This window comes from Diceros bicornis, chromosome 5 (assembly GCF_020826845.1).
Source record: "Diceros bicornis minor isolate mBicDic1 chromosome 5, mDicBic1.mat.cur, whole genome shotgun sequence".
NCBI lineage: Eukaryota > Metazoa > Chordata > Mammalia > Perissodactyla > Rhinocerotidae > Diceros > Diceros bicornis.
The window spans coordinates 64,720,180-64,745,682 of NC_080744.1; the positions used below are offsets into that span (position 1 = coordinate 64,720,180).

The 25,503-nt window shown below is 40.2% G+C and overlaps 1 protein-coding gene across 1 annotated transcript in view; it reads left to right on the plus strand.

The window, feature by feature from the left end:
* Positions 1-25,503, plus strand: part of THSD4 (thrombospondin type 1 domain containing 4) — a 561,131-nt gene that overhangs the window by 34,025 nt on the left and 501,603 nt on the right. Inside the window, exon 3 of the mRNA XM_058541977.1 lies at positions 3,691-3,760. Within this exon, the coding sequence (XP_058397960.1) occupies positions 3,691-3,760 (70 nt within the window). The remainder of the gene's footprint in view (positions 1-3,690; positions 3,761-25,503) is intronic.

Below are 25,503 nucleotides of genomic sequence, written 5' to 3' on the forward strand. Positions count from 1 at the left end.
ATAGGTCATAAGGTTATGAAGCATCATTCATTAATTCAGTGAATTAAGCTCTTACTATATAGCAGATACTCTGCTAGGGCTGGGGGGTAAAGTAGTGCCAAAACATGGTCTCATGGAGCTTATATCCTGGTGGACAGAGGGAGAAATTTAAATGAATAAGGACATAGCCTGTACGACGGTGTGTGCTATGCAGAAAAAGAAATAGGCTGGGCTGGGAGAGGGAGCCCTGTTTATATGGGTCAAAGAAGCCCTATGGAGAAGGGACAGCTTTGGGCAGACACCTAGAGGAGGTGAGGGAAAAAGCCGTAGACATACCTGGGAGTAGAGTTGACCAGGCGACCTGGAATGCAGTTCCTCCCAGACGGTGGAAAACCTAGAATCTTCCCTCCTCCAATCTTCCACTCTCTCTCCTGCCCCAAGTCCCCGTGAATGTTATGGAAGTGCAACCTGGGACGAGTGGTTATGCAAAACTGTTCCTGATTGCCTTACAAATATGTGGCTTATGTGTGTGCCAAGAACTTTGAGGAGCTGAGGTGTAACACATTTACGGAGCTGCTGCTTGTTTTCTTAACAAAACCACACCAATCTGGTTTTCTTTTTAAATGAGTAAACAGTGCCAGAATGTGTTACAAATGATCCAGATTTTTAGGCACAGGTTCATAACGTGCTTTCTCGCGCATTAATTCATTTGAGGTAGGCAGGCCAGGTTATATTAATCCCATTTTACAGATGAGGAAACTGAGGCACAGAGGTGCCTAGGTCATATAACCAAGCCCAAGGTCATATAACCAAGGAGCATAGACTCCTAAGTTGTGATGCACATGTTCCTTGGTTTAGAGGAGAAATTGGATCCAGTAAGGATATAACTAGAAAATGACTATTCTTTTCCCACCACCGTGTTCACACCCACTCCTTTAGATGCCCTTGCCCCATCCCTGGAAGACTCTTGGACAGTTTTCTGGTCCATTGCAGGTTTAATTAGCAGTCTCGTTTTCAAATATCAAAAAGTCCAAAAAAAGGTATGTGTATGTCTAGGAGGGGATATCTTTATTGATTGAATGCCTGTCCTTTCAGTAAGCAGTTTTTGGTATTAACCTAAGACATCAGTAACTTCACCATCTAGACCTACATTCTTAGCTCCCTGTGTGCTGAGAAGCACAGATCTGTGTATCTGTGCATTGAGGAGTACAGAAATAGAACATTTCCTTCATCACAGAAACTTCTATTGGACAGCACCGGCCTAGATCCTCAGCAAGTTATAAACCAGCTCTTTGATTCTTTTCACCACTTATTTCACATTATATTTTTCTGAATAGCTCTTTTTCCTTGGAAGGATTTTGTGTATAGATATGGTACATTAAAAGAAAGTCTAGTCAGATATGAAAATTTCAGTCTCTCATCCAGCTTGAAGTCTTTTTCCTCCCCTGGACTGGGCCTGGTCTGACCTCAGACCCCTGTGGTGGGGAAGAGAGGGCTTGTCTGGTTTCTTCACACTCCTAGTTCCTCTGCCTGCCCCATCCCTCTGCTCTTGTTAATTCCTCCAGGATGGAGCAGAGGAGAGGAGACATCACTGGGCAAAGAGGATCTCAATAGGATTGGTGCCCATTGTAATCTGGTGTTGCTGTCCTGGGTTTGGTGGATGTCTAAGTTCTGGATTCTCCTCTCTCAGGGCACTGTGGTTGCTCCTTTGGAGGACCTCTGCCTCACTGGGGATCTCCTCTGCACATCCCCTTAGGACCCTCCCCCCAGCTCCTGTACTCCACAGGTACACATCACACATCACCTCTCTGTTCGGGTCACCTGACCCTGGTGAGCAATCTTCTTTGATGAGGTCCTCGCTAGACAAGCTAAGTCCAGCTTTCCACGGTGCCCACATATAACTCATGGGAAAACCCCAGCAGCTCCTGCCCGTGCAAGTCCCAGAAGTACAGGCTACTCCCACTCCAGCCTTCTCTCTCCACTCTGCCCTCCCAGACACTCCAGCTGGGTTTTGGCCTTTAGATACTTCTCCGGGGAGAATCAAGCACCAGTCTTTATACCTCAAACACAGGAGGTCCAGATCAAGCTTTCTGAATGGTTGCCCTCCTTGCTTGGCTGGGGAGGGAGCTCCGACTTCTCCTTCTCAGAGGGGAGTGGAAGGGCTGTGCTCAGCACTCCCGCATCCCTCTTCAAAGAAATCCACACCTAGCAAACTTCTCCCATTCTCCAGCTCACTCCCCATTGCTTGTATGGGCTGGAAGCAGGTGAAGGGCTACAGCTCAGGGTAGGGGAGAGAAGGAGGGGGATGCCTCCTTTTCCGGTCCTTACTAGCCAGTGCAGCTCTTCTCTTTGGAATGTGTGCATATGTGATAGATACCCTTGGTCCCCAGCTTTGGGGCCTCAGCTGCAACTCCAAGACAACAACAAAAAGGATTCATTTAACACCTCCTTGCATATCTTTTTGCCCTGCTTCTTGTCTCATCACACAGTCTCCAACCAGTCTTTCCACATCCATTCTGTGTGGTCTGCTAGGACCGGGCTCATTTTCATACAAAATGGGGTTTAGGGTGGCATTTGGGATACTTAGAGATGGCAGGAGCCTTTTCTAACTCCACAAGCCCTAACCCCAGATCCAGACAGGTTTTCCTCATCTCCAGCTCTACTTGGTGAGTTTTTCTTGGACAGGGGCCGTGTTTCATATCTCCCAATTATGTTGGAGGCCTCAAAAGGTTGAGAACCACTGGGTTACTTAACTGCCCTCAAGGTTAAAACCTAAAAAGGATCCAAAAGACAACTAAGCAGAACCAGTGGCCTTTTTGCAGGGAGGCTTAAAACAATGCCGTCGCTGATTTGAAATCCAGGGACTTCAGGCATTTCAATTAATTGACAGTACTTGCCTCTTCTCTGACTAACTAACTGTGCTGGGTGTTTTCACCTCTGTCATCTTCAGTGATCCTTACAGAAGATGAGAACATTGAGGCTCAGAGACGTTAGCTTACCCAGGATCACCCAGATGGGAATGGCGGAGTTGGGATTCTAGCCTAGATGTGTTTGAATCCAAAACTTCACACTCTCCCAGCACACCCTGCTGTCTCGGGGCCAGCTGGCTCCTATTTCCACACCTTCCTTTTATTTGATGACAAGCCCTAATCAGGGCTGGTGACAGTGGGGCTTAACACAGCTAATCTCGCCCGAGGAGAACATATGTGACACTGAAGGGCCAAGGACAGGCAGAGGAAAGGGTCTGAGGAAAGCCTGGGGTGTAGGAGAGGAACTTCCCTGGCCCAGCTCAGAAGCCCCACTTGTAGCCTGACAAGAAGCGAGCACGCACTGGCACTCACCCTGTGTCAGGTGCGGTGCGTTATCTAATTCAGTCCTCCCCAAACCTCCGAGCCAGCTTCTGTTATCCCCATCTTACAAGGGAGGAGACTGAGGCTCACAGAGGTTGGATGTCCTGACCTAGAAACCCTGCTGGTAAGCAGTAAAGCTGGGTTTGATCCCAGATCTGCCCCATGCCATGGCCAGCCCACAGCACTGTGCTGCCTCCCCTCCCGTGGGGCCAGCCCTTTGCATCTTCCCTGGGTCACATCCCAGGGCCCGGATTGGACTGTTCTATCCCTTTCAATGATGAGATGGAGATGCTGCCTTCCGTTGGATGCTGCTGCCTGGAACATACTCACAGCCCTACCTCTTGCTATTTTTCCTTCTCAGTGTCCTGGGTTCCTTCCTGCTGCTTGGATTCCAGCTCGTCTGCCCACAGCCCTCCACTGAACACAGAAAGGTAAGCCATGGCCGTTCAGAGACTTTCCTTTTTTGTACAAGGGGCTGGGGTCACTGGTGTTACCGCCCTGAGTTTTGTTAGATTTGGAGGTGAGTCACTGCTGATTCTGAGAGGAAGCACCATTTATAGAATGTTCTCTAGTCCTTCTATCCCTCCTAAGTCCTTGGAGCTCAAAAATGAAGCTGGTGCCCGGAGTCAGTCTCTGATCTGAGAGCAGTGCTAGCTTTGCAACCCGCGTTTGTTAGAGTGGGGCAGTTGTGGAGAGGTCAGTGAGAGGACTCTGCCCACCTAGGAACGGTAGAGCACCAGCGTGGAGCTTTTACCCCCTCTAGGGGCATCTTCAGAGGCAACGGGAGTGGATGACTAGAGAGAGAGCTATATGTAGCTAAACCTGTGGCTGTAGCTATGCAAGAGGATGCCCTAATAGGGAGCCAGGATCTTTGTTAGAAGGACACAGCCACTGCCGACCAGCAGCCAGGCAAGAGGGAGCAGGGAAATAAGGACCTGGCCCTGTCTTTCCTCCTCCCCTCCATCTCTTGCTGGTGGCTCTGTTTAGCTGAACCCAACCAAAGGCAGAAGACAAGAAGCCCTTGATGCAGTCCTCAAAGGCCAGCCTCCTGGGCAACAGGACTGGGAAGAAAAGGGTGGTCAGAGCATCTGGAGGGACAGATGGACAGTATCAAGCATGCTTCCCTTCAGACTGTGTTTCATAGTAAATGAAGTATCCACTGTTGCCTAAGGAAGCCTGCTGTTGTCCTGCAACAGAGCAGGTGCGTGGTAAGTGTTTCCTTAGACACAGATGCATGATACGACTCTGAGAAGGTCCCTAAAATCACTTTCTGCTACCTACAAGCTCCTCGTGTCAACGTGTAATGAAATGCAGACCCTTCTGAGAGGAATACTAGGTCGGCCATTTGTATCTGAGTGTGATTGAGTTGGTTGGAACCTTTCCTGAGAGAGTTTTCACAGGGGATATCCAGGAGAGAAGGGAGCTGAGAAAAGAGAGTATGTGCACAGGTGTGCCTAGATATGACCTTCTTGGGAGCAGTTCTTGATGTTCTTGTCTGATTAGTCTAATTTCTCTTAGGTCTGTGGATTATGTCCTGGCTTTGTTTTTCTGGGCCAGGTATAAACCTGTATTGTATTGTATTCCCCACTAGGATGTCAGCTCCATGAAAGTGGAATCTTACCTGTCTTGTTCAGTGCCATATTCTCAGCTCCTGGAATACAGCCTGGCATGTTATAAGTGCTCAATAAACTACTTGTTGAATGACTAACTGACTGAATGAATGGAAAACCTTGCCAAGGTCTAAACATCATTTTGTTGGAGTCATTTGGAAATTTACACCCCTCTCACTCCACTGCATCATCCCCATTCATAATTTCAAGAATCAGAAAGGACAACTACTATAGATTGAATGTTTGTGTCCCCCCCAAATTCATATGTTGAAACCTAATCCCCAGTGTGATGGTATTTGGAGGTGAGGCCTTTGGGAGGTGATTAGGTCATGGGAGTGGAGCCCTCATGAATGGGATTAGCACCCTCGTTAGAGTCACGAGAGAGCTTGCTGCTCTGCCATGTGATGATACGAGAAGGCTGCAACCCAGAAGAAGGCACCATACTGGCTTCCTGATCTTGGACTTCTAGCCTCCAGAAGTGTGAGAAATAAATTTCTGTTGTTTATAAGCCACATAGTCTGTGGTACTTTGTTTTAGCAGCCCAAACTGACTAAGACAAAAATTGGCACTGAGAAGTGGGGGTGCTGCTGTAACAAATACCTAAAAATGTAGAAGTGGCTTTGGAACTGGGTGATGGGTACAGGCTGGAAGAGATTTGAGGTGCATGCTAGAAAAAGCCTACATTGCCATAAATGGACTTTTAAAGGCGATTCTGGTGAGGGCTCAGAAAGAAAAGAGGAGGGCTGTAGAGAAAGTCTGTGTTCTTCGAGAACACCTAAGTAATCCTGAACAGAATGTTGGTGGAAATATGGATGTTAAAGGCCATTCTGATGGGGTCTCAGATGGAAATGAGGAATATGTTATTAGAAACAGGAGGAAAGGCCATGCTTGTTATAAAGTGCCAAAGAACTTGGCTGAATTGTGTTCATGTTCTAGTGTTTTGTGGAAGGTAGAACTTGCAACCAATGAAATTAGATATTTAGCTGAAGCAATTTCTAAGCAAAATGTTGAAGGAGTGGCCTGGTTTCTCTTGACTGCTTGTAGTAAAATGTGAGAAGAGAGAAATGACTTAAAGATTTGGAAAATTCTCAGCGTATCCATACAGAAAAGGATGAAAAAGCCTGTTCTGGGAAGAACATTAAGGGTGTGGCTGAGAGACCATTTGATAAGGAGATTAATCAGCCATTTTGACAGAAGCCAGGAGCTATTGTCCAAGACAATGGAAGGATGCAAAGGAGGGGCTGTTGGTGCCTTCTGACCTTGGCTCACCTCTGGCATCAGCTCACTTGGTGGTCTCCACTCCCTGCACTCTGGTGCTGAGCTCCTTGGCTGTCCCAGGTGCTGCTCCCTCTGGCCCAGGGAGGCATGGGCTTGCCCAGCAGAGCTGTGGGGGCATGGCTGCCTCCACCTAAATTTCAAAGGACAAGGCCTCCCAGCAGGGCGGTGGTCCTGGGACCCCAACCCAGAAAACTGCAGTGGGGACAGGGCTGTCTAAAGCTGTGGGGGTAGGGCAGCCTGGAGCCTTGGGACCCCAATCGTTGCCCAGAAAAGCTGTGGGCAGGAGGGCAGAACATTCAGTCAAAGAGGATTATCCTTGAGCTGTCAGGTCTAATGGAATTTGGTCCGTTGGGTTTTGGACCTGCTCGGGACTGGTCTTCTTCTTTCCTCTTTCTCCCATTTGGAATGGAAATGCTGTCTTGTGCCTGTCTCACCATTGTATTCTGGAAGCACATAACATGTTTGATTTCACGGGTTCACAGCTGGAGAGCAATTTGCATCAGTATGAATCAGTCTCACCCATATCTGATGTAGATGATGGTTAGATGAGTCTTTGGACATAGACTTTAAAGTTGATGATGGAATCAGTTGAGACTTTTGGGGCTATTGGGATGGAATGAATGTATTTTGCATGCAAGAAGGATGTCAGTTTGGTGGGGCCAGAGGTGGAATGCTATAGACAGAATCTGTCCTCTCAAGTTCATGTGTTGAAATTGAATCCCCAGTGTGATGGTATTTGGAGATGGGGCTTTTGGGAGGTGATTAGGTCATGAGGGGATTAGTGCCCTTATAAAAGAGATCCCAGAGAGATCTCTTGCCCCCTCTGCTGTGTGAAGACACAGCGAGAAGACTATTGTCTGTGAACCAAGAAATGGGCTCTCCCCAGACACCAAATCTGCCAGCCCCTTAATCTCAGACATCCCAGCCTCCAGAACTGTAAAAAATAAATTTATGTTGTTCATAAGCCACCCAGTCTGTGGTATTTTTGCTATAGCAGCCGGAATGGACTAAGACAACTGTCTATTTTTATTATTAAGTTATATTATTTATTACTGTTTGGAATTATTGGAGTTGTTAATCCTAATAATTGAATAAATCTGCCAGTGTTCTTTCTGTTGTTGTTGCTCAAGTAGACCATCATAGCTGAAAATATTTTGTAAATGATCAATTTACTTTGCTCTCTCTCTTAATTTTTCAAATTAGCCTGAATGATATATATATAGCCTGAACAAAAGGTTCACAAATAAATATTACCCTCATCTTTCTTAAAGTATTTGTTCTGAGAAATGAAAAAAAATAGTTTATGAGTTACTTAGGATATTGAATATAAAAATTGAGCAAAAAGTATCACACCTTGGTATACTATACCTTTTTATCAAAATATTATCAAGAACTTTGCAGTAGAAAGATAGGTTAAAAAATTTTTTTTTTCAAAATCATTTATAGATTCTTTTACTTGGAGAACATACATTTTAGGACTATTCTCAAATTTAATTATATGCATTTTGACTGCCAGGGTCATTGTCATTGACCCCAGAGAAGAAAGGATTCAGTGCTTCCTTGGGTGGTGGATTTCTTCCTGATGTTTTATCGGAGCTTTGTGGAGCAGTGGCTGTCATCCTGCCTGGTTGTATCCTCAAAATTCTGGCAGCAGAAGCAGTACTGGCAGGAGTAGCATCCATTTATTTCTGCTTAAGAAATAAGGAGATACTTATTAAAAAGTGGTCAAAAATTTTTTTCTATAAAGGGCTAGTTGTGAATATTTCAGGCTTTCTGGGCTACAAAGTCTCTGTCACAACTACTCAACTCTGCTTTTGTAGGTCAAGTAGACAATACATAAATGAATGTGCACGGCTGTGTTCCAGTAAAACTTTATTTACCAAAATAGGTGGTGGGCTGGATTTGGCCCATGGACCAGTTTGCCGACCACTCCTCTGAAGTCAAGATAGAGAGGAGTTAACTGCACGTATACGTGTTTTGGAATTTGAAGTTGAAAATTGTCTCCTCCTGGGACTTTAAGGAACACAGAGGATTTGAGAGAAAAAAAATATTTTTTTTCATTAAAACATAAGAATTATGATTGCTATGAAATTGTTTTCATTACTTAGATAAATCGTAATTAAATTCCTGCTGACCCATTGTTTTGTGGCAAAATCCACTCCCAATCTGTAGCGGAGAGCTGCAGAAAGAATGAGAAGACCATTTGTGGTAAATTCTTAAGGGACAGCGTTACTAATTTGTGTGTATTGTAGTTCAGTATGTATATGAAAACTACCCACTAAAAGACATCTCTTTTTCTTTCTCGTTACAATAGCATGTCCAACTTTAGCATATGGAAGCATTTCTACAGTCTAAGTTATACTGAGGAAAAGACATAATTTGTAAATGCTGTCAAGTAAACTATGCATTTCTAAATGCTGTTCGGGTGACTGGATACATCTCTGTAAAAACTGTCCCATAATGGTGTAGGAAAAGAGGACTCTGGTGCAGTGTAAGTAGCTCTCTCCAGATATTTCTATCTAGAAGTCTTCCTCTTGTTCCTGCAACAGGGACAGTATCAAAAAGGATGGCCCAACCTCTGTTCTTGGTAATTATTTAATGACACTTGGCATCTGATTGTATTTTTAAAACTCTCTGTGACTTCATTTGCAGATAATGTAAGACCAAGAGCAGGAAAAAACTTGACCCAGACTTTAATAAAAACCATACATTATTAGTAAGGGAAAATATGTTGATTGTAAAAAGCTTTTAAGTTAATGAAACTGTTCTGTCTGCCTAACAGACGTTCACTGAGCCAGTCGCTGTACAAGTCATGATGTCTAAGGTCAACATAACCTATACAGGAAAGAATTGTGAAACATCGTATTTTATTTCTACAAATGGAAAATCATACATATGCTGTAACCACGACTGCTCAATGTGTTTTTTTTTTGTTTACTTTTTTATTAAAAGTATGCATGTTTATTATAGAGAATGTAAAAAACAATGAAAAATTAAAAGAAGGAAATAAGAACTCACTCCTAGGGCCATCAGCCAAAGAGAAGTGCTCTTCAATCTGTTATTTATAGAAACTTGTAAACAAAAAGAACAGAGACACTACAGAATGAAGTAAGGGTGAAGTAAAATATTTGTTTTGCTAACTGATTAGCAAGTCACAATGTGAACAGCAGGGACCTGGTGGTGGGTTTAGAGCCTACTATTATTGTAGTAGGACATGCAGCCAGTGACTTCAGGTTGCCTCTTGACAATGTCACGCTGTTGGATATTGAACAGAAAGCCTAGAGAAGGGCAAAAGGAAGTTTTAGGCCACATAAAATTTCTCATATTATTGCTGCTATATTCAAGAAGAAGAAAGGAAGAAAACAGTAATGCTTTCAGAAGAAAACATGAAAATATCTTCAATATTTGGGATAGGCAAGGAATTCTTACACAAGACACCAAAAGAACTAACTATAAAAGAACTGGACTACATTAAATTTGAGGACTTTTGTTTATCAAAATACACCATAAAAAGAGTTACAAGATAAGCCATAGACAGGGTGAAGATATTCACAATAATATATTTGACAGAAGATTCATGTTCAGAATATATTTAAAAAACCTTACTAATTAAGAAAAAGTTAAGCAATCCAATTTTAAAATGGGCAAAAGACTTGAACAGATACTTCATGTAAGAGGATATTCTCACGGCCAACATGAAAAGGTACTCAATCAAAATCATTAGTCCTTAGGGAAATACAAATTAAAATGAGACACCACCAGACTGGCTTAAAATGAAAAACACTGACAGTACCAAGTGCTGATGAGGATGTGGAGCAACTAGGACTTTCATCATTGCTGGTGGGAGTTTAAAATAGTGAACCCCTTTGGAAAACTGTTTGGCAGCATATCTTAAAGCTAAACACATGCCTGTTCAATGACCTGGCTATTCTACTTGTTGGTATTTACCCAAGAGAAATGAGTGTATGTATCCATCAAAACATATGCATAAGAATGAACATAGCAGCTTTATTTACAATAATGCAAAATTAGAAATAATCCAAAAGTCTATCAACAAGAGAATGGATAAATTATAGTATATCCATACAAGATAACACTAAACAGCAATTAAAAAAATAGACTTCTGTCCCCAGTCAAGCTGGAACAACAGGGATCAGATTGACCTTCCCATCTAGAACAAGAGCAAAATGGCCAAGATAGAGCAACAGGGACCAGATTTCCTCTTGCCCTCTCACCAGAAACAACCAAAACAAAACAAAACCAGACAACATATATGAAACAATGGTTTTCAAAACCCTGGATATCAGTCAACAAAAGACAGCTAAATTTTCCCCAGCTAACTGCCTTGAGAGAGTTTCCTATCCTTGGAATGGGAGGAAGAAACAGGAATCCAGACAGAACCTATTGGACTCCTTGAGTTAAGGAGATGGACTTGAAAGTCCAATGAGACCGAGGTGGTGAGGTCTGCAGGACAGAGTACCAGAGGGGAGAGAACCACACAGAGAGAAGACTACAGAGATCTGCAGGAGGTCCTCCTCAAGGATACAGCACAGTACTGATCAGCACAGGTGTGTGAGGAAACAACCTGAGGCCAAAAATAAATCGTCCAAAAGGATTAAAGGGAACAGCACCCAGTACTCTTGCAGGACCAGGAACAATGCTGCTTTCCAGCAGCCAGACTTTAAAAACTCATAATCCAGGGGATACTGGAAAGAATACTCAGGAAGTTCTTGCCTTGGTACTGGGGGAATAATTGATCCTAGACTGTGCATTGCTCTGGACCTGACTAACAAATCATAAAACTACTACTGGAAAGGATCAAACTGTTGCTAAATAACTTAAGTATCCTAGCACACAGCTCATGAATACAGGAATATAAAAATATTCAGTGCCCAAAGAGGTAAAATTCAAGATATCGGGCATTTAGTCAAAGATTACCAGACATGCACAGAAGCAGAAAAACATTAGCATTATTCTTCATAATGAGGAGAATAATCAATCAATCGAAACCAACTCAGAATTGACACAGATTTTAGAATTTGGAAACAAGCATATTAAAAGTTGTTAAAACCATATTCCATATATTCCAAAAGTTAAGTAGAGGCATGGAATATATAAAAAACGCTCTCATCAAACTTGTAGAGATGAAAATGACAAGATCTGAAGTGAAAAAATATACTGGATGGGATTAATGGCAGTTTAGACAGTACAGAAGAAAAGATAAGAAAACTTGAAAATATAACAGTAGAAACTCTCCAAAATGAAACCAAGAATGAACAAAGAATTTTAAAAGGTTAGTAGAGTATCAGTGAGCTCTGGGAAAACTTCAAGTGTGCTTATATATATATGTACAACTAGAGTACAAAAGGATAATAGGTGTGGGGGGGGTGACAGAAAAAATATTAAAAAAAATATTAGAAAATGTTCCAAATTTGATGAAAAGTATAACCCAAGAATGTCAATGAACTCTGCGCACTAGAAACATGAAGAAAACGGTATCAAGTCACATCATAATCAAATTGCTCAAAACTAGTGATAAAGGGAAAACTTTTAAAAGCCCCTAGGAAAAAAAGACATATGTATACATACACAGAAATGAAGATAAGACAGCAGATTCCTTGTCTCCTGTCCCTCATGCAAGTGAAGCAACATCTTTCAAGTATTGAAAGAATAAAACTGTCAATCTAGAATTCAATACCCAGAAAAAATATCTCTCGAAAATTAAGGTAAAATAAAGACATTTACAGACATACAAATGCTATACTACACCTACACCACAAGAATTGTTAAAGGAAGTTCTTTAGGCAGAAGAAAAATTTTATCAGATGGAAATATGGATCTATACAAAAGAATGAAATGCACTGGAAATGAGAACTACAGGGGTAAATAGAAACAGTTTAAAAAAATTATTTAAATCACTTTTAAAGATTGACTCTTTAAATAAAGATAATAATAATGTGTTGTGGGGTTTCTAATAAGTAAAATGTATGACAACTATACTATAAATGCCAGAAGAGGCTAAAGGGAAGTAGAGTATTGTAAGGCTCTTTTAATATATGTAAAATGATATCATATTACTTGAAGGGAGACTGTGATAAGTTAAAGATGTATACTGTAAACCCTAAAACACCCATTAAGTAAGAATTTAACAAGGAATTTTAACTCACAAGCCAAAAAAAGGAAAAAAGTTGAATCATAAAAATACTCAATTCAAAAGAAGACAGAAATAGAGTAAAAGAGATAAAATAACACATGGGACAATTAGAAAACAAATAACAAGATAGTACACTTAACTATAATTATATTAATAATTAACTTCAACTAAAACACTTCAACTAAAAGGTAGAGATTGACAGATTGGATAAAAAACAAGACACAACTGTGTGCTATCTATAAGAAACACACTTAAAGACACAAATAGGTCAAAAGTAAAAGGCTGGAAAAAGATATGCCATATTAACATAGCCAAAGAAAGCTGGAGGAACTCTATTACTATCAGATAAAGTAGATTTTAGAGCAAAGAATATTACCAGAGATAAAGAGGGTCATTTCATGATGATAAAGGAGTCAGTTCATCAAGAAGACATAGCGATCCTAAACATTTATGTACGTAAACAGAGAGCTTCAGATTATTGAAGCAAAATCTGATATAACTGTAAGGAGAAACAGTCAAATCCACAATTAACAGTCAGAGATTTCAATACTCCTTTTTAATATTGATGGTGCATATAGACAGAAAAATCAGTATGAATGTAGAAGACTTGACTGACTATCAACCAACTTGACCTAATGGAGGTTTGTAGAACATTTCCGCAAACAAAATCAGATATGGCCTTCTTTTCAGGTGCATGAAGAACACTTACCAGGATAGATCATGTTTTGGGCCATGAAACTAGTCTCTATAACAGGAGTCAAGTCACAGATACTTTGTTCTCTGATCACAATGGGCTTAGAGATCAATAACAGAAAGATATCTGGAAAATTCCCAAATATTTGGAAATGAAATAACACATTTCGAAATAGTCCATGGGTCAGAGAAGAAATAAAAGGGAAGTTAGAAAGTACTTTGACCTGAATGAAATTGAAAACTCAAAATATCAGAAATTGTGGAATGCTACTAAAATAGCACATGGGGGAAATTTATATAGCTAAATACCTATAAAGACAAAAAGGTCTCAAATCAATGACCTCATCTTCTGCCATAAGCAACTAGAAAACGAAGAGCAATTAAACTCAAAGTAAGAAAAAAGGAGATGATAAAGATCAAAGCAGAAATCTGTAAAATAGAAACAGAAAAACTATAGAAAAACCATGTAAACCAAGAGCTGGTTCTTTGATAAGATCAATAAAATGGATAAATCTTGAGCCAGAGTGATCAGGGAGAAAAAAGAGTGAAGACACAAATTAACGATTATCAGGAGGCAGAGTGGTGACATCACTACAGATTCTGTAGATACTATCAAGATAATAAGGAAATATTATGAATACTTTTATTCCTATAAATTCAACAACTTCGATGAGAAAGGCAAACTATTTGAAAGATGCAAACTACCAAAGCTCACTCAAGAAGAAATAGATAACCTGAGTAGTTCTATATTTATTAAAGAAATAGAATTTGTAGTTAAAAGCCTTCCTCCAAGGAAAACTCCAGGTCCTAATGTCTTCACTGGTGAATTCTTACAAACATTTAAGGAAAAAATAATACCAATTTTACACAAGCTCTTCCAGAAAATTGGAGAGGAAGAAAACTTCCCAATTCATTCTGTGAGACCAGCATTTCATATCAAAGCCAAATAAAGATATTATAAGAAAACTATAGGCGATTATTCATCACGAACATAGATATAAAAGTTCTAAATAAAATTTTAGTGAATCAAATTCAACATTTTAGGAAATGATAATACATCATGAATAAGTGGGCTTTATTCCAAGAATATAAGGTTGGTTTAACTTTTTTTTTTTTAATTTTTTATTTATTGCAGTAACACTGGTTTATAACATTTTATAAATTTCAGGTGTACATCATTATACTTCTGTTTCTGCACACAGACACACAGATCAATGGAATAGAATCGAAAGCCCAGAAATAAACCCGCACATCTATGGACAGCTAATCTTTGACAGAGGAGTCAAGAACATACAATGGAGAAAAGAAAGTCTCTTCAACAAATGGTTTAACTTTTAAAAACAAATCAGGGGCCGGCCCAGTGGTGTAGTGGTTAAGCTCGTGCACTCTGCTGCTTCGGCGGCCCCGGGTTCGCAGGTTTGGATCCTGCGCGCGGACCTACTCACCACTCATCAAGCTATGCTGAGGTGGCGTCCCATATAGAAGAACTAGAAGGACCTACAACTAGGATATACAACTATGTACTGGGGCTTTGAGGAGGAAAAAAAAAGAGGAAGATTCGCAACAGATGTTAGTTCAGGGCCAGTCTTTCTCAAAAAAGAAAACAAAACAAAAAAAACGAATCAATGTATTTCATCATATTAACATACTAAAAGAGAAAAACCACATGATTATCTCATTAAATGCAGAGAAATTTTGACAAAATTTGATATCCATTCCTGATAAAAATCTCGGCAAAGTAGAAATAAAAAGAAACTTGTTTTAACCTGATAAAGGACGTCTACTAAAAACCTATAGCTAATAATACTTAATGGTGAAAGACTGAATGCTTTCCTTCAAAGACCAGGAAAGATAAGGATGTCTTCTCTCACCACTTCTATTCTACACTGTACTGGAAGTTCTAACCAGTGCAATCAGGCAATGAAAAGAAATAAAATGCATCCATATTGGAAAGGAAGAACTAAAATTGTCTTTATTTGCAGACAGCAAAATAGTCTGTGGAAAATCTGATAAAATCTAAAAAAAATGTTACTAGAATAAGTGAGTTTAGCTAAATTATTGGATGTAAGATCAATATGCAAAAAAATCAATTCTATTTCTATATACTACCAATGAACAATAGAAAAATTAAAAAGAATATAATTTACAATAACATGAAAAATATGAAATAGGCATAAATCTGACAAAAGATGTGAAAGACCTGTACGCTTCTAAGTACAAACCTTTGTTGAGAGAAATTAAGACTGAAATAAGTGAATAAATATACCATGTTTATGAGTCAAGAAACTCAATATTGTTAAGATAACCATTTTCCCCAAATTGATCTATAGATTTAACACAATTCCAATAAACCAGCAGATTTTTTGCAAAAATTTACAAACTGATTCAAAAATTCTTATGAAAATGCAGAGGACCTAGAATAGCCAAGACAAATTTCAAAAAGAAAAAAATTGCAAGAGTTACACTACCTAATATATTATTATAAAGCTACAGCAATCAAGATAGCATGTTACTGGCATAAAGGTAGATAAATAGAGAGTGGAACAGAATAGAGTAAAGAAATAGACCCACAAATATATGGACAACTGATTTTTTTTAATTTATTTTTTTATTTATATGTTTATTTATTTTTTATTGATGTCTTAATAGTTTATAACATTGTGAAATTTTGGTTGTACATTTTTGTTTGTCGATCACCATATACATGTCTCCCTTCACCCCTTGTGCCCACCCCCTACCCCCGTTGCCCCTGGTAACCACAATACAGTTTTCTCTGTCCATGTGTTGGTTTATATTCCACATATGAGTGAGATCATACAGTGTTTGTCATTCTCTTTTTGGCTTATTTCACTTAACATAATACCCTCCAGGTCCATCCATGTTGTTGCAAATGGGATGATTTTGTCTTTTTTTATGGCTGAGTAGTATTCCATTGTATATGTATACCACATCTTGATCCAATCATCAGTTGAGGGACACTTGGGTTGCTTCCATTTGTTGGCTATAGTGAATAATGCTTCAATGAAATTAGGGGTGCATAAGCCTCTTTGGATTGTTGATTTCAGGTTCGTTGGATAGATTCCCAGTAGTGGGATAGCTGGGTCATAGGGTATTTCTATTTTTAATTCTTTGAGGAATCTCCATACCATTTTCCATAGAGGCTGCACCAGTTCCCATTCCCACCAGCTGTGTATGAGGGTTCCTGTTTCTCCACATCCTCTCCAACATTTGTTTTGTCTTGGTGATTATAGCCATTCTAACGGGCATGAGGTGATATCTTAGTGTTGTTTTGATTTGCATTTCCCTGATAATTAGTGATGTTGAACATCTTTTCATGTGCCTATTGGCCATCTGTATATCTTCTTTGGAGAAGTGTCTGTTCATTTCCTCTGCCCATTTTTTGGTCGGGCTGTTTGTTTTTTTGTTGTTCAGCTGTGTGAGTTCTTTATATACTATGGAGATTAACCCCTTGTCAGATATATGTTTTGCAAATATTTTCTCCCAGCTGGTGGGTTGTCTATTCATTTTGATCCTGGTTTCATTTGTCTTGTAGAAGCTCTTTAATCCGATGAAGTCCCACTTGCTTATTTTTTCTTTAGTTTCCCTAGTCTGAGTAGGCATGTCATCTGAAAAGATTCCTTTATGACCAATGTCAAATAGTGTGTTGCCTGTATTTTCTTCTATGAGTTTTATAGTTTCAGGTCTCACCTTCAGGTCTTTGATCCATTTTGAGTTAATTTTTGTGAATGGCAATAGCAGATGGTCCACTTTCATTCTTTTGCATGTGGCTGTCCAGTTTTCCCAACACCATTTATTGAAGAGACTTTCCTTTCTCCATTGTATGTTCTTAGCTCCTTTGTCAAAAATTAGCTGTCCATATATGTGTGGTTTTATTTCTGGGCTTTCAGTTCTGTTCCATTGATCTGTGTGTCTGTTTTTGTGCCAGTAGCATGCTGTTTTGATTACTATTGCTTTGTAGTATGTTTTGAAGTCAGGGATTATGATGCCTCCAGCTTTGTTCTTTTTTCTTAGGATCGCTTTAGCTATTCGGGGTCTTTTGTTGCCCCATGTGAATTTTAGTATTCTTTTTTCTATTTCCATGAAGAATATCATTGGGATTCTGATTGGGATTGCATTGAATCTGTAGATTGCTTTAGGTAATATAGACATTTTAACTATGTTGATTCTTCCGATCCATGTGCATGGGATGTCTTTCCATTTCTTTATGTCATCATCGATTTCTTTCAATAATGTCTTGTAGTTTTCATTGTATATGTCTTGCACCTCCTTGGCAAGATTTATTCCTAGATGTTTTATTCTCTTTGATGTAATTGTAAATGGTATTATTTTTTTGAGCTCTCTTTCCGTTAGTTCGTTATTAGCATACAGAAATACAACTGATTTTTGTAGATTGATTTTGTACCCTGCAACTTTGCTGTAGTTGTTGATTATTTATGGACAACTGATTTTTGACAAAGGTGCGAGGTAATTCAGTGGAGAAAGGATAGACTTTTCAACAAATAATGCTGGAACAATTGGATATCCACATGCAAAAGAGTGAACTTTGATCCATACCTTGCACAATATACAAAAATTGACTCACAGTTGATCATAGGTCTAAATATAAGACCTAGATCTTTAAACCTTCTAGAAGACAACAAAGGAGAAAGTATTTGTGACTTTAGACTAGCCAAAGATTTTTTTTTAGATACAGCACCAAATTCATAATCCATAAAAGAGAAAGTTGACCAATTGAACTTTTTCAAAACTACTAACTTGCACTGTTCTAGGGCACTCTTTAGAGAATGAAAAGGAAAGCCACAGACTGAGAGAAAATACTTACAAAACATATATTCAATAAAGGACTTGTATCCAGAATATATAAGTAAATCTCAGAACTCAATAATAAGGAAAAACCAACTTGATACAAAAGTAAGCAAAAGATTTGAAGTTACGCTTCACCAAAGAAGATACATCGTTGACAAATAAGCTCATGAAAAGATGCTTAACATCATTAGTCATTAGGGAAATACAAATTAAAACTGCAACAAGGTATGACTACATACCTAGTGGAGTGGCTAAAATGAAAAAGACAGAACATACCAAGTCCTGATGGGGATGTGGAGGAACTGGTTCCCTCATACGCTGCTGGTGGGAATATAAAAATGCTAAACTACTTTGGAAAACAGTTTGGCAGTTTCTTTAAAAAGTTACACACATACCTATCATATGATCCAGTATTTACCCAAGAGAAGAGGGAATATATCCATACGTAGACTTGTACGTGAATCTTCATAGCAGCTTTATTTGCTATAAATTGGAAACAACCTAAATGTCTATCAGCAGGTGAATGGATAAACAAACCTTGGTTTATGCATACAAAGAAATACTGCTCAGCAATAAAAAAAAGGAACTATTGATACATGCTACAACATGGATGAATCTCAAAATAATTACACTAAGTGAAAGAACCTATATGTAAAAGTGGACATACCATATTATTCCATTTATATAAACTTATAGGAAATATAAACTAATCTATAGTGACAGAAAGCATATCAGTGTTTGTGGGGGATGAGGGGAAGGTGAGGAACGGAGGATGACCAAGGGGTACAAAGAAACTTTTGGGGTGATGGACATGTGCGTTATCTTGATCATGGTGGTGATTTCCTGGATAAATACATATGAAAAATCTTATAAAATTGTACACTTCAAATATTCTAATGATTGTGTGTCAGTTATACCTCAATAAAGCTGTTAAAAATAAACTACTGAGATAAGCAACAACTGAATGAATTTCACATGAATTCATTCACTGAATTCACTGAATAAATTGTTCTTATTGACCCTAAGAAGCCAGACACAAAAGTACCTACAGTATGATTCCATTTATATTTAGTTCAAGAACAGCCAAAGCTAACTGTGATAAAAATGAAATCAGAATAATGGACACCTCTGTGTAGGTAGGTAGGCGATAGGTATTGACTAGCAACAGGCATGAGGAAACCTTCAGGGATGTTGGAAATATTCCAGATCTTGACCTAGGTGGTGGTTATTTAGGTCTTAAGAGTGTAAAAGATCAGACATTTACAATGAGCATGCTTTGTGCACTTTATGTATGTTATACCTCAATAAAAAAGAGGAGGAGGAGGAGGAGGAAGACTAGGCAGTGCATAAAATGCCAGTACTGAAATAGTAATGAAAGTCTTTGGAGCAGTGTGGGATTGTCCTTTGAGAATTACCAGGAAACAAAGATGCTCTTCAAAGCACAGCATAAGGCACACTCTCATTAGCGAGTGTCCAGCCACAGAACCCTTCCAGAATTGGAAGCTGACTCTAAAGCAGATACTGTGTCTTTTCCAGCTGGTATTTGTCAGGCCTTCTGTTTCTAATGACATAAATGTAACTGACTGCTTCTGAAAAATTAAGAGTATTTCTACTTATGAGAAATGAAGAAATTAAAGTAAAAAGACCTTATTAAGGACTGGAAGAATGTCAATGCTCACTAATTCATGCTGTGCCAAATCTCTTGGATTCAAATCCAAAGGCAGAAGAATCAAATTTGCTTCTCTTACAAAAGGAGCCACAAGCTTAGGACTTTGTGTTTGGAAAGCCCTTTACAACGTAGCAGAAAGAGAACATCTTCAGGTTTTACTTGGGCATAATGTGGAGGACCTCTTAGCCTCTTCCTAGTTTCAGGCCTGGATTCCCCTTCAGATCTCTGATTTTTTTCTGAGTGTGTTTGTTACTCATGCATAGACGGCACAAAGTGGAACACAGAATAAACAACTCTGCCTGGAACCTGGTTTTCATGTTGGCCAATGCTTACTGACTTCCTCAACCGCAGACAGGGTCTGCCTGCCTAGCCCCTGGGGACCTCTTTGCCTTCTCCCGCCTTGGCTGACTTCACTTGAATTGTTTTTTTATCCTCCCACCCTTGTGGTATCTACCAGGTCTCTCCTACGGAGAAGGAATCTTGCTCTCAGCCGTCCTGGTGTCAACTGCCCATGCCTAGAGCCAGGAAGATGGGAAGGAAGTTGTAGCCATCTGCCTCCCCATCATGGTGGCTCTGCCCTCATCTCTTTTTGTTAACCCTTGCCTGCTTCAGATCCCTCCATCTCTAGGTTGTGAAAGTTGTTGTTATCTTGTGGGAAAGCTCCAAATCAAGAAATGAAATATGAAAGACCTAGAAAAACTTGGGCCACATATTCTATTTGTAGAAGTTTCTGAAGATGGATCATCAGAGGAAGCAGACACTAGGGATAATGTAAGCTGGGGAAACTGAGGCAACCACCTCACATTTTTTATGGCAAAAATGATATCCATTGAGTTTTGAGTGTTCCTTGCCTGTGACAGCCCCTGCCCTGATTTCTTTAAAGAACTCTTTTGGTATTTAAAAAATGCTACTAAGTTCAAGGGCAAAAAAACTTTGTTCTTCTATATTGTGAGTATTTCTTTTGTTCTAAGTGTTTTTCCTGCTTCACAGACACACTTACAATCCAAGTTTATAAATTTCTTCCTTTGGAAGTTTGTAGTTTCATTTGTAACAGTATTTAAAAATAAATACATTATAAATTTGTTATTATTGTCTGAACAAACTTTACTCTAATACCCATATCTCAAATGTGATCTTACTACAAATAAGCCAAGTTATACACAATAGATTTTTTAGTGTGTGTTTTGACCCTAACAAAGTAACTTTGGGACTATAAATGGTTCTAAGAAAAATGAGTATTTTATGTACTTTAATTTTTTATTGAAATTTCCATTCCCTTCCACACTTATACACACAAAACCCAAACCATAAAAGGGTGTTTCTTAAATAACTTCTAAATTCCCCCAGTATGTTATGTTTCCAGGCCAGATTACAGTTAAAACAAAGTTTTGACAAGCAGAATAACTTATCACTTAGGCCACAAACCTTGGTCTTTGGAAAAGAAAATGAATCATAGCACAGTCTTTGGGCTACTGTCCTTGTATATATGTTAGTGGTCCATCTTCTCCTCTGAATGATGGTGTTCACTAATTCTTAATGATGGAGGAATCTGGCAAGTGGAGGCTTCGCCTGCCAGCCGGCTTCTTTCCCCACCACTCCTTTGTTAGTTTGGAGAAATAGAGAAGTCAATGACCTTTTGTTCCTAATTGTATTTTCTTTGTATTGCTTCTTATATAGTTGATGCATATTTTTACTTATGGCCAAGTTCATTTTTTTTTCCATTAACTCATCAAACACTTGTCAAGTGCCTAATATGTGAACTTGGACTCTGAAACCAGACTGCCTAGTTGATATCCTGGTTCTGCTGCTTACTAATTCTGGACCTTGGGCAGTTTTGTCATTTGAAAAATGGGGATGATAATAGTACCTATTGCCTAGGTTGTTTTGAGGATTACATGAGTTATATGAAAAGAGTTTAGGATGTTGCCTGACCCAAAGCAAATACTATGTAAGTGTTCTTGTCATTCTTTGCTGTTGTTGTTATTATGACAAATACTAGCCTTGTGCTACATGCTGGGTACCCATACAGGCTTCTTCTCAAGGTGCTTCCTTTCTAATGTCATGGGCGCTATCTCTACCCAAGCCTGATTTATCTAGACCAGAGTTTCTCGGCCTCAGCACTATTGGTATTTTGGGCCAGATAATTCTCTGTTTTGGGATTGTCCCATGCACTGTTAGAAGTTTAGCAGCATTCCTGATCTCTACTCACTAGATGCCAGTAAGATGCTCCTCTAGCTGTGACAACCAAAAATGTCTCCAGACATTGCCACATGTCCCCTGGGGGAAAAAATTGTCCTCAGTTGAGAACTGCCTATTTAGACTGGTAAATCCTCTTGCAGAGGCAGCACTGTGGTTCCCCCTGCTTTCTAGGGAGGCCCCTGGTTACATGTTGTCATCTTCTCCCTGAGGTTGTTTTTGAAGTTCCGTTTTACGTGTTACACGTGCCTCTTAACTACATATTTGGAACCATAGATTCATTTCTGCTGTTCCTACTAAGGCCTTCTTAGTAGAAGGGGCTCCTCTTTAAAGTATCCTCCTCCTTCTCAATCTCTTGGAATTCTCTAGAAAAAGGATGGAAGGGGGCCGGCCTGGTGTTGCAAGCAGTTAAGTGCCCGTGCTCTGCTGCGGCGGTCCGGGGTTTGCCGGTTCGGATCCCGGGTGCACACTGATGCACCGCTTGTCGAGCCATGCTGTGGCGGCATCCCATATAAAGTAGAGGAAAATGGGCATGGATGTTAGCTCAGGGCCGGTCTTCCTCAGAAAAAAGAAGAGGATTGGCATCAGATGTTAGCTCAGGGCTGATCTTCCTCACAGAAAAAAAAAAGAAAAAGGATGGAGAGACATAGTCTTCCTAGCACTACTGTTCAGGGCTGCCCTGAAGACAAGCACCTAGCCCCAGTTTAAGGCATGTACTACTAATCACTATGGAGAGCAAGCAGGATCATACTCGGGGAATCTTACTATGGGAGATGATGTGGCTGTGGTGATTGGTCCACGTTTTTCCCACTTCCCCTGCTGAGTGAGCATCGATGGTTAACATTGAGAGAATGCTTACCTAGCACCAGGCTCTGTGCTAAGCACTTAATAGAGATTGGCCTGTAATTTTTCACATTCACCCTCGAAGGCAGATATTTTTATTCCTGTTTCATAGATGAGGAAACTTCAGCTTAGAGACATCAAGACCACAGCTCCTAAGTGGCAGAAGCATAGATTCACACCTGGGCAGCTGATTCCAAAGTTCTTAACCCAGTGATGCCTGTCTTCATCATCAGCTTAGGCAGCGCCATCTCCCTCTGGTCTCTAGAAAGCAGCAACTCACTCCTGGGAATGTCCCTTGCCTGTCCCCTAATTAGATTTTTGTCTCCTAGATCCCATCCTGGTCGTATACAACTGTCCATTGGTAGCTTCCTGCTGACCTGATGTGATGGGAGTGATTTTGTTTTGTTTTGTTTTCATGGTAATAATGTCACAGCTCAGACCCACCCTGTCCCCCACCCCTATTTCCTGGCTCTCCCTATGCTAAAACTATACCCTTTTCTTCCCTGTGTTTAGGCTGACTGTGAGCTTCTGCTAACTGACAAGACTCCTGTGGTGTAAACTAACCTTGTAAATTGGATTAAAATTTTCGAGCTAAGCCCTTAGGCCACAGAATTTACCTTGCTGGCACAAGATGTCCTAACATCTAAATTTCCCTAAGACTAACCTCTTTAAAACTCTTCATTCTATAAGCAAAAAGTGATCACTTTTAATACACCTTCAGTTCTGTCCCAGAGGCAGGACTCCATATAAGCCAAAAATAAAGAACTTGGTGTGGAAAAAGACTAATTTAAGGGCCTTTACTAGAATTCTGTTGTATTGAATATTGTTCAAAATATGTTGGCCATTGCAAGGTATGGAGTCTTTTTACCCCTGTTACATTGATAGTTTATGCTAACAGGTTATGATTTGGACCATAAATCCATATATTACCTGATTACTCTTTGGCCCACCTTGGGTTCCTTTTGCTGAGGCCACATGGATCTGCTTTAATTTTCCATTTTGTATTAAAACCCTTGGCTTTAAGATCATCATCCTTACAGTGTTAGTAAAAACATCAGCATCTGTAGAAAGCACTCAGAGAAAATGAAGATCATAAAATGTCCGAGTACAAGTGAATTATGTAGAATCTTTGCCTGAGAATATTTCTGAGTAGCATCGAGAACATCCCGTTCTCTTCTTTATTCTCCTCCACGCCTTTCACAGGGAAGACACTCCATGTAGATGCACAGACCCACAGGAGGAGGGCTTATAGTTCAGTCTGGAGTTAATCATCGATTCAAACAATGCAAGAGGTTTGTTGAGCACTTGCTGTGTGCCAGGCAATATATGAGGTACTGGAGACATGATGATGACATCCTGGCCCCTCTCTGGAGGAGCTCAGAGCCTAACAGGGCAACAAGAAAAAATGATGGCAGTGCAGTTGGGGAGACGCCGTGATCAAGTCTGGACACTGAATTTGGAATCACAGAGGAGAATGATGATACTGATGGTGACAACTAACACTAATGGAGCACTTCCTACATGTTTGGCACTGTACTTTCTATACACTGTCTATTTTTTAATCCTCACAACTGTGTGAGGTAGAAGCTACTATTATCCCCATTTTACAGATGAGGAAATTGAGGCTCAAGGAGAAATTCCCTAAGCTGAGTCTTAAAAACCAAGTAAGAATTATCCAGGGAGAAGAAGGAGAAGGCAGAGATTCTGGAATGAGAGAATAGCAAGTACAGAGACACAGAAGCAAATGGATGAGATGATCTCTGTGTATCAAGGAGGCTTCAGAAGCTGGGGTTACACCATCCGGTTCTGCCCATGGTTAAGTGATTTCAACTGTGTGACCCATTTTCATCGAAGAGCAACCTATGCTTCCGACACCCCACTCCGGCTCTCTTCCATCCTCAAGTGATGGGCCACTCAGTTATGTAATGCACCCATGTGATTGGGGTGAACTATTAAACCTTGAAGTGGTTGTTCAAGAGACTTTGAGCTTAAGCTTGGGGGAAGTAACAGCTGAGCCTCTCTGGGAAAGTCTCAGGGCTGGCAGGATCCCCGGGGATGTTAGGTTCTCAGTCTTCCAAGCTGAACTTCAAGTGGCCTCGGGCAACTCTTTTAACCTCTGTGACTTTTGCTGTGTCTCTTAGATGCTCAAGTCTGTATCCCCTGAACCTACCGCAGAGCTCAGTACATGATAATCCATAAAATGGGGATAGCAATTATTGCAAAGCATTTCAGGTGATTAATTACAGTTCAAGTGAAATCCTTTAAACTACTTGGTGAAATGCAAGGAATAAATAAATAATCCAACGTCTCAAGATTCTTTAATTAACTAGTCATCACTGATCTAAGCCCTTATATGTAGAGTTGGCAGATGTTAGTTGTACTGGGAAAACTATCTTGGCCTCTGCTCCATGCAATTTTAGTTCGCAGCGGGTGGGTACAAATGAGTGCAAACCAGAGGTGGAATTTTCTTCCATACATGGGGCATGCTGAGGGCAAAAGCAGCCTTTTCAGCAGGGGAAGGCAGGTCGAGTGTGCAGCAAGACAGAAAAGCCTGGAACGCCTGATTGTGCCTTGTCTGATGGCTTCTCCTTTTCAAGGGTTGATCCCTGACATTGAGTGGGGGGAGGGTGTTGATCACATTGAAATATCTGCAAATAGGCAAGGCTTTGCCTTCCTCCGCACCCTCTCTCCTCCTCTAAAGACTTTCTGGAAAACAGAGCAAAAACAATGAGGCAACCCCAAGGGTTGATGAGAATTGCATTCTCCATGCAGCCCCGATTACCCGTCGCCTTTGTCCCTGTCCACTCCGTGATGGGTATGGCTGTCAGGTGTCTCTCCTCCCTGTGCAGGGTAATCTGCACTGATTGACTTGTCCATTGTCCTTCCCCAGGAAAGGCTGCTTGG